We start from the raw sequence: 13,792 nt of genomic DNA on the forward strand, positions 1-13,792 counted from the left end.
CAAGCAGGTCCCATAGCACCGAGCGCCAGGCTGTCCCGCAGCAGCATCGGCAAAGCTGCGCGACTTGCCAGGTGTGGGCTCAACCCACCCCTCCCCGCCGCCGCCTTTCTTCCCAAAGCTGGCTTGGGACGAGGAGCGAGGGGCTCTCTTCTGCATCGGCGCCTCCCCGCGCGGGCACCGGGATGCTCGCCCCTCCTCCTAGCGCAGCACCCCGAGGTGCCCGCGCTCCCGGAGCTGGGCGGGGCGCAGCCCACGTGACCCTGGCGGGCAGCACCGGGGCCTCGCCCGCTGTCCCCAGGCCCGGGCAGTCAGGAGCTCCTGCCTTGCAGCCTGCGCCCTGCTGCCCCGGTGCGCCCAGACCAGACGCCCAGCCTCCTCCAAAGGGGCCCGCAGGCCCTGGGGAAGTCGGTGAGTGCCGGGTGCCGGCAGAAAGGGAACGCGCGGGGCACCGTGGCGCCCAGGACAGGCAACTCGGGCTCAGGGAGGGTCCGCGGAGATGCGTGCAGCTCTGCTGGTGTGCACGCGCCCTCAGGGACCCCTGGCCTCGCTCCAGGATGGTGAGGAAACCCTGTCCAGCCCCCAGCAGCCCAAACCTCAGACTTCACCTGGCTACTCTGTTCAGACGGCTGCAGGCCCTCCTGCAGCCCATTGGGGGGAAATCAGAAGCCCTATCTGTGGGCCCGCACGCGGGTTAATCTGCGGCTGACGTCTCAGACGGTTCTCACTGGGCTGCCCGCCCAGGGGCCCAAGGCCACTGTTGGGGCGAATACGTCCTCCTGGGCTTCCTGCCCTGCAGATCTTGGGGACCCAGGCTGGAGGGTGTCCTAGCTTGGGAGGAGGTTTCCCGCTTCCCCTGGGCATCCAGAAGCCCTGGTTTGATTGGAATCACCCTTGGTTTGCTGCCAGGCCCCCTCCTCAGCCAGCCCACCCACCATGTTGTGGAGATGGGGGGGGGGCGTCTGTGGGCACAGCGGTGCCTGAGCTACACCACCTTATGAGACCCCAAGGAGCTTATAAGCTCAGATCATACCCAAATGTGGAAAACCCCGCTTCACTTTCAGCTGGGCTGGGGCCTTTATGTCTTTCTTTCTTTCTCTCTCTCTGTGTGTGTGTGTGTGTGTGTGTGTGTGTAACCTTATTTACATATTTATTTCTGAGAGGTTGGAGTGATCATGGGGGCGGTGAGGCCCCCAGGAGCCCACTAACTGCAAAGGCGGCCCTGCCCGTGTCTGGGAATTCCAGGGAGAGGGCCAGAGCTTGCAGGCCACGAGCAGCTGAGCAGAGACCTTGGCACGCAGGCGAGGACAGTGCCAGGCGCACGGAGGAGCAGGCAGTGGTGGCACTGATTAAAGCATCAGGGACTGAGAAATCACCACCAGGGTCTGGTGGGAGGACGGGGGTGGTAAAGCAGGCTGTTAGGAAAGGGGACCTTGGTGGCCTTGGTTGACAATGTGGTGACTGCTCCTGTGGCTGGGTCAGCCTTCTAGTTCTGTCTTCTTTGCAGAAGCAACCTCTGGGGGAAGCACTGCCCCTGCTCCTCCCCAGCCTATAACACCACCACCCCCTCAATTCTAACACCCTGGAGAGGACCAGAGGGGTCACGGAGGGGTCACGGAGCCCGACCCGTTGTCCGTAGTACAGATGGGGAAGCTGAGGCCCAGGGAACCTGTCTCAGGTCACAGGGCCAGCTGGGCAGCCTCAGCCTGGGACCCGTCCTCACTGTGGACGCTGGAGCTGAGGCCTCCACTGCCAATGCAGGACCTGTGTCCCTGTGTAAATGGGGGACCTGGCAGGGCAGAGAGGGGCAGACGGTGGGCAGGCTGCAGAGCGCCCACCCAGTGGTGCACACAACAGGAGGGCCTTCCCGTGGAAATGGGCCCCTTTGGCAGCTGATGGGGGCTGGGAGGTGGCTCCTAGCAGTGGGTCGCGGGCCTGGCTCCGGGGGCAGCATCTGGAAAACGCCACAGGGGTGACCGGAGAGGCCCCAAAGCTGGCCCCCAGGCCTTCCCTCAGGAGTGTGCCCACACCTTTGCCAGCAAGGACAGCCCCTCATGCCTTGATTCTGAGTCAGCAGCGCACCTGCCCTTGTTAGCTGGGCACCTAGTGAGGGACTTGGACTGGCGCCCGGGTTTCATTTGCTCAGGGGGCACCGCCCATCACCACCGCTGTTCCAGGCGGCACCCAGGAGTGGTTGGGCCAAATGTCCTCAGGAGGAAGCCCCGCCCAGATCTCCCCTTAATTTGGTCAACTAGGAACGCCAATCTTTAACAATAAGGATGACCCGCCCCTGCATTTCGGCGCGCTGGGCCCAGGGCATTCGTTTTATAGAACCCATTCTGCGAGCCGGCCCTCTGTTCTCCGTTACTACTGCCCGGTGACCGGGCAAGGCCGGCAGTCTCAGAGATGGCAGCATGACCAGCTGAGTGGCAGACCAGGCACAAAGTGAAAGTGTTCTGTCCAGGAACCTCATGACTAGGAGTCATGCACCCCGAGCGGGCGAGGAACAGATAGAGCCTGGTGCACGGAGTCGGCCCTCCCGGCACACCCGCCCTGGGAGGTTCCCCCAGGCTGCGCTGGGCACCAACGCAGCCCCACGCCCTCCGCGGGCTGCCCGCCCTTGGCTGCCGTGGTTGAGGGGTGCCAGCTGGAGACTGGGCCCCACTGAGCAAGGAAGCAGGGCGACAGGCTGAAAGGCTGCCCCCTCCCTGAGGCCACGGGGGTCCCGTGGCGTGGCTGTGCCTGGCAGAGGGGCTGGCCCTTCAGCTTCTCCAGTGTCCCCACCCAGCCTGAGGCAAGCCAGACAGGGCACTAGCCACATGTCCCCCAAATGCCCCTGACGTCCGGTGTCTGCGTTTTAAATGCTGAAGGCAAACATATTCTTCACTCAATTTATAACTGTTTTTCTGGAAATGGTTTTTGTTCATCCACTAAATGGTAGGGTTTGGCCACAGCAGTGAAGACCACGCTGTGGACCCTGGCCCTCCACCCCCGCTGTCCTAGGACAGTCCCGTCCGGAGCGACGTCTCCCCGCCGCGGGCACAGCGTCCTGTGACCCGACTCCAGACGGGGGTCTCTCTCCCCTCCCTCCTCTCCTGCCCCGACTGCTCAGCCTGGGGTTGGGCCGGAACTAAAAATAAGCACTAGGGTGCAATTTCTCAGGTGACATCTAGCCCTTGAATAGCAGCCGTCTGGGCTCGGTTGAGCAATGTGTGTGTTTCAGAACATGCAGTCCATCATGCCTGGTTTTACTGAGCAGAGCACAGTGGACATGTGTCACTTTTCATCGTGGGAGCCTGCGAGATGGTGCTGGTGCCCGCGGGCCGGGGCGTGGGGGGCTGTGTGCCGCCCCCTGCTGCGGCCTCCCCTGGTCATGTCTCGGCGTGGTGCTGCCTGGCCTCGCTCCAGGCGAGCGGGACCCAGCGTGGGCCTCGTCCCCGTGAGAGGGGATGTCATGCTCAGCTGACGGTCACAACGGTTCGGTCTGCTCTGGAAATAGAATTTCAATGAATGCCCTTCTTAGGCTATAAGTTTTGCTTTTTTTTATTAAAGTGGTTAAAAAAAAAACCAAAAACAATAAATCCTAGTCATCCATCAAATACCTTTTTGTTCCAATTTTTTTGTAAACCCGGAGACTGTGTGCTCCAGGCAGCACCAAAAGCCCGTTTTGTTTTCCGGTTTCCTTGTCCAGAATCCAAATTCGGCTCGAATGAGGACAGTGGGGTGGCCCTGGGGCTTGGGGCTCCCTCCGGACACAGAGTCCCCAGTCCCACTGCGCTCGTGGGGTTCGATACTGAGGATCGGGGCCACAAATGGAGGTTATTTCTCACCTCCTGTAAGCCGCAAGCCAGGGAGCATTCCAGTTGGCAGCCAGAGGAAATTTTCATCTCAAGTGGTGCCTGAGTGCCGCTCAGAAAATGTCACTTTGCACAATTAACCTCTTATGTTAAAAAAAAAAAAAAAAAGCACATTCCCGGCACAGGGCCCGTGTGTGCGCGGGGCCCGTTGAAGGTCCGCGGCGCAGGACCACCCCCGAGGCCTCTGCTGCGACTTGAAGGCTCCCCTGTGCGAGCAGGCAGATTGGACCCCTCCCAGACACCCCTGGGAAGACGGGTCTCAGGCCCCAGTGAAGATCTGCTGCAGGCACACAGCGACACACGAGCTTTGTCCCCCACAGCGAACGCCCCCCACACCGAATGTGGCCCCGGAGCAGGGCTGTTCCCTCCCGTTGGATGGGGCATTTCTGCAGGATCACGCCTGGGGGTTCCCACCTCAAAGCACAACCGGAGGGCAGGGGGACGGACAGAGACCTGCGCCATAGACACTGATGCCACAAAGGAAAGAGAAGAAGGGACCCTGCCTGAGGGTGCGAGGTGCAGGGGGCGGGAAGTAGCCCCCTCCCAAACCAGGCCCTGGGAAATCTGTTTGTCAGGAAGCGTCTAACGCAGGTGCGCACGGGCCGCTGGTGCTCGGCAGGTCAGCGGCGTCCCGGGCCCCCCGGCTGACGCTGCGGTCCTGTGACCTCCCAGGTGGGGCCCTGCCGAGGACAGGAGCGGAGATGGGGAAGAAGCTGGACCTGTCCAAGCTCACCGATGAGGAGGCCAGGCACGTCTGGGAGGTCGTCCAGCGGGACTTCGAGCTCAGGCGGAAAGAAGAGGAAAGGCTGGAGTGAGTGTGTGGGTCACGCCGTCACCTCGGGGCTGCGGGTGGCGGGCGGCTTGGGCGGGACGAAGCCGGGCGTGGAAAACGGCCTTCCTCCGGCCTCAGTCCCCTCAAAGCAAGGCCACCTGGCTCTCCGCCCTGACGCCCAGATGTCCCTGAATAGATTTACTCCAGCTTGATGCGCCTTCCACAGTGCCATCGTCCCCAAGCTGGGGGATGCTGGGGCCACAACAGCGCAAAAGTAAAAGAGCTAAAGGGGCGAGAGCTGATCCGCTCTGGAGCACCCCGAATGTTGCAGTCGAGGGGCTTAGGGCATGCTGGCTTTCCAGCTTCCCTCCGGTGCCGTTGGGGGCACCCCCTCCCGCCCAGCAGTCCTGGCTCCCCAGCTGCCGGCGTCCGCTCCCACCGGGCTCCTTGTCAGCCTTCCTGGGGCTCGCTGTGGGCGGGAGGCCTGTGGGGAAGGAGGCGTTTGAGCAAAGACGCGAGGAGAGGGCAGAAGCAGCCGGGAGATGCCTAAAGGGGGCTTGAGGCAGAGTGGGGAGGGGAGGTCATGGGCGGCAGCACCGTGTGGGCCCCGGGGGGCTTACGGGCCCCGGGCTGGTCCCTGAGTCACCGCCGGCGCTCCAGCACAGGACAGCGGGACCTGACCCCCGCTCTACAAGGTGTGGGTGGCTGATGAGGTCACTTGTACTTCGAAGGTGGAGACAGTGAGTTTGCCCACGGGTTGCACGTGGGCCGGAGAGTACGGGAGGAGTCACAGGTGGCTCCAAGGTCATGGCCGGAGTAACTGAGGGGACAGAGCTGTCCCCTCACCTGGGAATGGCACAGTCAGGCCAGGTCTGGGATGCAGGCAGCGGCTGAGACTCGCAGAGGTTGGACAGGCTCACCTATCAGACATCCGGGGGGCAGGTGCGCCCCACACGCACCTGGCTGACGCTGGAGGTGTGATAATGATATTTGTAGTCGTTTCTCACAGCTGCTGCGATGACCATAAACCGAGTGACTCAAATACACAAACTATGACTCATGGCCCCAGAGGTCAGAGGGGCTGCGTGCCTTCTGGCCTCTCAGGGACGGCCTGTCCCCTGCCTTTCCAACCTCTCGGAGGCCTTCGCGCCCCGGCTCCTGCTCTTACCCAACCTCAAGGCCACTCTCAGCATGACATCCTCCAACGCCCCCCTTCTGACTCCCTGCCCCCGCTTCCCCTTCTAAGGGCCCGTGATGGTGTGGAGCCCACCCACCTCACCCAGGGTCACCTCCCATCTCCAGCCCTTAACCTAACCACGCCTGCAAAGTCCCTTCCTGCCAATTAAGGTGACGTACTCACAGGTCTGTGTAAGTGGGACGTAGAGGTGTCTGGGTGAGAGGGGAGCGTTAGTCAGCTGACCCCAGGAGTCAAAGTGGGGGACTCGGCCTCGGTGGCTTCAGAGAACTCCTGTGTCTCTTGCACGTGACTGACTCCCTCGGTCATCCGTGACCCCTGACCTTCCTGTCCCTTCAGCCGCGTCCCATTGCAAAGAGAGACACACCCAGGAAGCCTGTGTGTACTGTCCGAAAGGAGGTCCCCTGTAAGGGATCCTCTGGAAAGAGTCGTGTAAGCGGAGGGGGATCGGAGAGGCCCTTCTTGTGCTTTTCATAGTTTTGGGGGGTTTTTCCCTTATTCATGGTGCTTCCGTTTCCATATGCAACAAAAGGCAAAGCTGCCCCTGCCTGTGACAAGCCTTGCCCCTGGTGACCTGCCACCACCCCTGACCCCCCGACCCCACCACGACCTTTCTTCCTGTGCCCCAACCCACGTGGCAGCCACAGGGCCCAGGCATTTGGCCCCCAGGCACGAGGGCAGGCGTGCTTATGGCTGAAATGAGCACTCTGGTTCTTTTAAGATTTTATTTATTTATTTTTAGAGACAGGGGAAGGGAGGGAGAGAGAGGGAGAGAAACATCCATGTGTGGTTACTGCTCCCACACCCCCTGCTGGGGACCTGGCCCGTAATGCAGGCCTGTGCCCTGACTGGGAATCGAACCAGTGACCCTTTGGTTCACAGGCCGCCGCTCCATCCACTGAGCCACCCCAGCCAGGGCACGACTCTGGTTCTTGACACCCAGGTTGGTTTTGCAGAGTGAGTTGGCTAACATACCAGCAGTCTGTTATGCCACTGAAAATAACTTTTAAAATATAAAAGCCCTTCTTCCCAATCTCTCCTCCGTGTTTACCTGAGCGTTTAGCCAATTTCAACATTCACGGTCACCCCCCTCCTGCCCCCAGTGTGCCCTTCCCTGCAGCCTGCCTGTGGGTCTCTCCACGACCCCCTGGGACAGCCTCCCATCCGCCCCCAGTCCCCGAAGCTGTAGGCTGTGAATCAGTGGAGACGCTGGTCCTCAAAGAACCGCCTGGTGGGTGCCAGGACAGACCCCGCAGGTCAGGAGTTGTTCGGGGACGTGTTGGGTGTCTTTGCCCTGCAAGTGATGCCACAGGGAGGGGTGGCCCAGCTCGACACACCCACCAAGGTCGCCGACAGAACAGTCAATTGGGGAAACTTGGGAGACCCAGAAACAAGCCCGCTCGTTCCCTGGGGGGGCACGTGCCAGTCCTGTGTGGGGGGACACGGCCTGTGGGCTCAACGTCCCTTCACCAGGGGCAAGGGTGCCGAAAGGCCGCTGGCTGCACAGATACCGACCAAGTGTGTCAATTCGAAAACAATCAAAGAACAGCCCCAACAAAAATAAGAAACTTCTTTTCATATTTACAAAGTTAGCAGAAACGTGTATTAGGTGGATTCCTCCCCAGACAGGAGCATCCCTCCACTGGGAAGGACGTTGGGGCAGGTCTGGGCGGAGACCCGGCCCCTCCCACACAGTCAGATGAGCAGAGGAGCCTGCCAGCCCCTGGGAGTCACAAGGACTGAGGGCACGAGGCTGTGAGGCTGGGTTCACAGCACCTGCCTGACCAGACCTCCCCCCACAAGGCAGCAAAGCCCCTGATTCCTGGGCCCAGCCCCAGCCCTGCACCCCCACCCCAAGGCTGTGCTGAAGACATTCAGAACCCCCTGGGGAACCCGGAGGCCTTGGCCCTCCCCGCCCCCCACCTCCACGCCCCAGCCCGTGAGCCCCCTGATGGCACTCCAGAGAGAAGGAGGGTTTGTCCCAGGTAGGGAGCAGGACCGTGGCGGTGGCCTCCCTGTGGCTTCCCTCTGAACTGCCAGGAGGGGCTCCCCTGGGGTCTGGCTCCCCGGCAGGCACTTCAGGACGTGGAGGGGGGGTTGGGGCACGTATGGCCTTTGGCTCAGTCCCGCAGATATGAACCTCCCCCGGAGGCTGGCGTGTGTGGGCAGGGACTTGGGAGTGGGGTGTTTACTGTACAGGGTGTGATGTTGTTCCTGGCTTCCTGTCAGGGTGCAGGGCCACGTGCCAGAGAACGGGAACCCGGAGGTGTGCAGCCTGAGCGCTTCGGGGTGGAGCCGGGGGGCGGGGAGGGGGTGCTGCCAGGAGCTCGGGGGTCTTGCTGTGGGCGAACTTGGAGCCGGAGAGCAGGGTTGACGTTTGTGCGAGAGAACGGGCGTCCCAATGCCAGTCTGCTGCCGGGGGCAGGACGCGGGCTGTGAGCCCACGGGTGTGGCCGCCCACGGGTGTGGGGAGCGAGGGTGGACGGCAGAGGCCCTGCCCGAGGGGGCCGCTCCGGCAGCGCTGGCCGTCACTGTCCTCGGGACCCCTGGGGATGGCCACGGTGGGAGGAGGAGGCCCGTAGGAGGGGGGCCAGGCGAGGCTCCTGGGAGGCAGCGTCAGCCGCAGGTGCCACAGGGGTCCTTTGGGGGGGCAGCTGCTCCTCACCGCCCGGGTTCTCTGTGACCCCGCCTCCCCTCTGCGCTTAGTTCTTGTGGAGACTACCGGCCAGTCCCGGCGCCGGGGGCTAAAAGAAACCAGGCGGAAAAACATAGTAAGAGGAAGCATTCTTCCTGGTTTCTAACTACTCCACTAAGCTACAATAACCAAAACAGCATGGCACTGGCATGAAAACGGATACACGGGTCAGTGGGACAGAAGAGAGCCCTGAACTAAATCTTCACTTACACGGTCAATTAATCTTTGGCAAAGGAGGTAAGAATATACGATGGAAACACGACAATCTCCCCAATAAGTGGTATTGGAAAAACTGAACTTGCAAAAAAAAAAGAAGAAAGAAAGGAAAGAAAAAGAAAGAAAGAAGCTGGACCGCCTCTTCCACCATATACAAGAATAAACGCAGGATGGACTAAAGACTTAACTGTAAGACCTGCGGCCACACAACTCCTAGGAGAAAACAGGGGCAGGAAGTTCTCTGATATTGGTCTCAGTAATCTTTCTGGATATGTCTCCTCAGGCAAGGGAAACAAAAGGAAAAAATAAACAAACGGGACTATATCAAACTCAAAAGGCTTTGCACAGCAAAGGAAAACATTAACAAAAACATGTATAATAAATGGGAGAAGGTATTTGCCAATGATATATCTGCTATGGGGTTCATATCTAAAATATATAAAGAATTCATACAACTTACCACCAAATTTTAAAAAATAATAATAATCCAATTAAAAATGGGCAGAGGACCTGAATAGACAGTTCTCCAAAGAGGACACACATGCCAATAAACATACAAGAAGATGTTCAACGTCACCAATTATCAGAGAGATGCAGGTTAAAACCACAATGAGATACCACCCCACACCCGTCAGAACGTCCGTCACCAACAAATCCACGAACAACAGGTGCTGGCGAGGATGCGGGGAGACGGGAGCCCTAGTGCCCTGCTGGTGGGAGTGCAGACTGCAGCGGCCACGGGGGGAGCAGTCCGGAAGTTCCTCAAAAGACTGAAAAATCGAGTTGCTATACAACGCAGTAATAACACTTCTGGGTATTCAGTCAAAGGAAACAAAAGCACTAATTTGAAAAGGTAGACGCGCCCCTCCAGGCTCACGTGTTGGTTGCAGCGTTATTTACAAGAGCGAGACGAGAGGCAGCCCAGGGGCCCGTCAACAGACAAGAGGACAGAGAGGATCTGGTGCGTGTGCACAGGGAGTATTGCTCACCTGTGAAAAGAATGAAATCTTACATTTACGATGATACAGACGGACCTAGAGAGTGTTATGCGGAGGGAAACAAGAGAAAGATAAATGCTGTGTAATTGCACTTCCATGAGGAATTAAGAAAACAAAACAAACGAATAAACAACAGAAAGCGGGTCCTGAGGACAAGCTGATGTTGCCGAAGAGGAAGGTGGGGGGCGGGGGGGATGGGTGGAAAAAGATCAGCAAAATAAAAACAGCCACCGCGCCTCCCAGCCCCTCGCTGAGCCCTCCGACATCCCCAGTGTGGCTCCTGCGCGGTCCCCAGCCACAGATGCGGGAGGAGGAGGCTGGCTTCCCAGCCAGGAAGACCCCCAGGCAACTGCTGGCGTGGGAACGCGGGGCCGGTGGACTGCGCTGCGTTATTCATTGCCAAGTGCCCCTGTCATTCATGTGGCTTGTGCATGAAAAGGCTTTAAGTACAGGCGAGACAATCACGGGTCCTTAGTGTTTCACGTCCCATCAGCACAAAGGCGCCCCAAAGGAAACCTTCCCAAAGAGACCATCCCGTCCAGAGTCCCAGCTTCGTGACTCCCTCCCCCAGAAAGAGCGCAGAACTCTGAGGTCACCCACCAGCCTGGTGCTAAGGACCTGCGCCCCGCGAGGGGTCAGAAGCAGCCTCCACGGTGGTGGCCAACCTGGGCCCCGCCCGCTCTCTGCTCACCTGATCCCCTTGGTCTCTCTCCCTGCGTCACGGAGCGGCCTCTGAGCTGTGTCCGGGTAGAACTGCTGGGTTTTCCTCGATCCAGAGTGACCCTGCGGAGCGGGAGCTGGGGACTCGCGTCCCTGGGTGAGGACAGCACCGCCCCGTTTCAGGGGCCCGGCCCACAAGTCAAACCTGGGGCCTGGGAGCCTGCCCGAGATGGCAGACAGCGGCAAAGGGCAGCCGTGACGTCCGCAGACAGACCTGCGTTCCCGAGAAAACCTACGGAAGGCTGCCGGCGTGCGCCACGGGAGGCGGGCGGCTTGCCTGGAAACGTAAGAATAACAACAACCACAATGAGTTAGAAGTCACCCCGAGGCAGGCCACTCGGCCCCCAGGCAGGAGGCCAGGACGGAATGAGGGGCTGGAGCGGGAAGTCAGCTGCCAGTGGGCCCGGGGCTCTTCGGTCTGATCCTCCGGAGACGCGGGCGGCCCCTCTCAGCGCCTGGCTCTCTGTCCCCACTGGTTCCTCTTCGTCACTTTGGTCCCCTCTTGGTCATTCGCTCTGAGGAGCTCAGGGAGCATCAGCAAATCTCTGTTCCCCTCCCCGCAATCCCTGACATTCGCTCAGACCCCTAGACGCAGTGGCTCTCTGACCCGCATGACCTTGGCCGCGTCTCTTTCAGCAGCGGTCGCTGGCAGGGTTGTCTGATCGCCTTACTTTGGATAAGGTCGTCTCTTCTGTGGGGACCGCTCCTTGTGATTTCGGGGTTGGTAGTCCAAGCCGTGATCCAGCCCCCTCCCCACCCCGGGAGGCCTCTGCGTCTCAGCGGAAAACCGGAGGGCTGTGCGGCAGACGGGACCGAAGGCCACCCAGAGGGTTCCCAGAGGAACTGGGGTTCCAGGCCCCTTGCCCCCCGGCTCCAGGCACCTGTGCACCTGTGTTTGAGGTAAAGACTTGACCTTGTCCGGCAGCCTTACCTAGGCCGTGGCCCATGGATGACAGCACCCCCCCACATTCCTACAACCACTTGGCCTTTTTGGGGGGGGGGGGTTCAAATTGAGACAAGAGGCTTGTTTCTGTGTCAAAGTTTGTGAGTTTTGCATCAACAGTTGGGGGAGGGAAGCGGGCGGCCCGGGCAATACCGGGGTTAGCCCAGGCCCTCAGCACGGCTCCCCCATAGAGGCCTCGTCGCGCTCCGGGGCCCGTCTGTGGCCGCGGGGGCCGCGTTCCCAGGAGACAATGGCACCTATTGTCTGTCTCATTTTGTCCCTGAAAATGGACTCGATTGACCTCACCTCAAACTAAAACATTGCGCCTGGCAGACGTCCTCTGAGCGAGAACAAAGGTGTGGTGTTCGTTATCTGGGGGCACGTTTTCCCGACAGTTCGAGTTGGCAGGCTCACCGGGAAGCTGTGTCGCCGAGAACCGGATGGTTCAGGACTGTGGTCCTCCTGGGACTCCGGGTGCCAGGTGATTCCTGCCCTGAACTCCCTCCAAGCCAGGCTGTCCCAGCCGTGCTCTGTGGGGACAAAGGCGGGGGGCCAGCCCAACTTGCTCCACCGCTGGGAGACCCAGCACCACTCGTTGAGGAAGATCTGGCTTTGTCCTCGGGACTCTGACCGCTGTCGGGCGGGTACAGTGACACCCACTCGGTGCTGTCCTCGGCTCGGGACCGTTGACGCGGGTCAGGGTGGCAGAGTGGGTGTCACTGGCAGGGGCCCCCCAGAAAACAGCCTCAGCCTCGCCCAGCAGCTCTGGGAGCCTTTCGTCTGCATTCTCTGTGACTTCTGCTCTGTCCAGCTCGTTCCCCGTTGGGTCGTTCTCTCTTCTCTGACAGTCTCCTAAACAGTCACACTAGAAGCAGATTGGTTCCAAAGGACCATGGGGCTGACCGGACCGCCCGGCCCGACCCCTGCCGGGCTCCCCAGAGCCCCCAACCCCACCCCGTCTGAGGCAGATTAGTCCCCAGGTACTCATGACTACGGGTCCGAGCTCACCCAGCTCCATGGGTCCCTGCGCTCGGTCTCCCAGCTGGGAGCGCTGTGTCAGGAAAGCTCGGGGTTCCGGCTCAGAGCCGGAGAGAACACGTGTCCCGGGGCCCCTGACCGGGCTCCCCGTCACACTGAGCGGCACGGGCCACGCGGCAGCCGTGGGGAGTGCCCCAGCCTTCACGGTTCATGCCCCCTCTGCCCATGAGTGAAAGTCCTGTGCGTGCATCCCAGAGAAACAGACGATTGCAGAAGCCACGGAGGGGTGGACATACAGTTCCATTTCCATAAAAACAAAGAGCTTCCGTCTCCATGTCCCCAAATCTCACGTCTAAACCCACGGGTTAGCACACGAGAGAGGTTTGTGTGTGCTCACCGTGAGGGCCTGCTGCGGGAACCAGAGGTCCCACGTGTCCCCGTGTCTGCCGTTTCCCCAAGGGGGCTGAAGGACAAGATAAAGAAGGGGAGCTCCCAGCGGGACCTGCTTCCCGACGCGGCCCCCCTGAACCAGACCCACTGCGCCCACTGCCTGCAGCCCTACCGGCTCCTGGGGGCCCCCAAAAGGCAGTGCCGGGACTGCCGCCTCCTCACCTGCCAGGGCTGCAGCCACGCCCACCCGGAGGAAGGCTGGCTCTGCCACCCTTGCCACCTGGCCAGGTGAGCGGGGGCCCGGAGGTGCAGCGGCCCTGCTGGTTTGGGGGTGTGGCCCGGCCCTTCCCTCCGGGGGGCTCGCTGGAGCGGGGTGGGCGCTCCCCCACGGCAGTGCCACACCCCTGAGCCCGCCTCTCTGCAGAGTCGTGAAGACGGGCTCCCTGGAGTGGTACTACAGGCACGTGAGGGCCCGCTTCAAGCGGTTCGGGAGTGCCAAGGTGATCCGGTCCCTGTGCACGCGGCTGCCGGGTGCAGGTGAGGAGGGGCGGCGGGGACTCGGGGTTGGGGGAGCTTTCGTTCCCGGGCGTGTTTCCCTGACTCAGGCCCAAGCAGGTTTCCTTGGAAGGCGTGTGAGCGCCTGTCGGGCCCTGCTTCTGGTGCTTTTTTATGAGGTTGGCAGAGCCTGCTGTCTGCGGTGCAGGCGTTTGCGCTCCGGCCTGGCCCGGCCCAGCCCCCTGCGAAGTCCTGCCTGTTGACACCCCCAGTCCCTGAGACCCTACTTTTCAGAGCTTCAGAGCAAGTTGAGAACTCAGAGGGCAGCCTCTCAAACTGGGGGACTTGCGGAATCCCTGGGCCCCGGTTCATGTTCCACGTCCCCAGGTCCTTCCTCCCTGGGTGGCGGATTTGGGAGGTGGCACTGATAAATCATGCAAACCAGGACATTTTTAAGAATCAAGCAGCCCTCCTGATTATCACACTGAGACAGCAGACTTGGCTAGGTGGCCCCCAGCGGCACGGGCGAGACCATT

At 60.7% G+C, this 13,792-nt stretch overlaps 1 protein-coding gene and 1 long non-coding RNA gene across 2 annotated transcripts in view; one reads left to right on the forward strand and one right to left on the reverse strand.

Moving 5' to 3' along the window:
* The first annotated feature begins 263 nt into the window (after window positions 1-263).
* The window catches only part of MLPH (melanophilin), a 29,715-nt gene continuing 16,186 nt past the window's right edge, over window positions 264-13,792 (forward strand). Inside the window, exons 1-4 of the mRNA XM_090285136.1 lie at window positions 264-408; window positions 4,527-4,665; window positions 12,831-13,049; window positions 13,186-13,298. Coding sequence (XP_090141262.1) covers window positions 4,556-4,665; window positions 12,831-13,049; window positions 13,186-13,298 — 442 coding nt within the window. The 5' untranslated portion in view covers window positions 264-408; window positions 4,527-4,555. The remainder of the gene's footprint in view (window positions 409-4,526; window positions 4,666-12,830; window positions 13,050-13,185; window positions 13,299-13,792) is intronic.
* On the reverse strand, window positions 12,129-13,273 carry LOC150022841 (uncharacterized). The gene is made up of 3 exons (XR_016512642.1): window positions 12,769-13,273; window positions 12,402-12,609; window positions 12,129-12,258 (listed from the first exon to the last, which is right to left on the reverse strand). It is a non-coding gene; the product is annotated as an uncharacterized LOC150022841 (long non-coding RNA).

Source organism: Furipterus horrens, unplaced genomic scaffold (assembly GCF_987537825.1).
Source record: "Furipterus horrens unplaced genomic scaffold, mFurHor1.1.pri manual_scaffold_1, whole genome shotgun sequence".
Lineage (NCBI taxonomy): Eukaryota > Metazoa > Chordata > Mammalia > Chiroptera > Furipteridae > Furipterus > Furipterus horrens.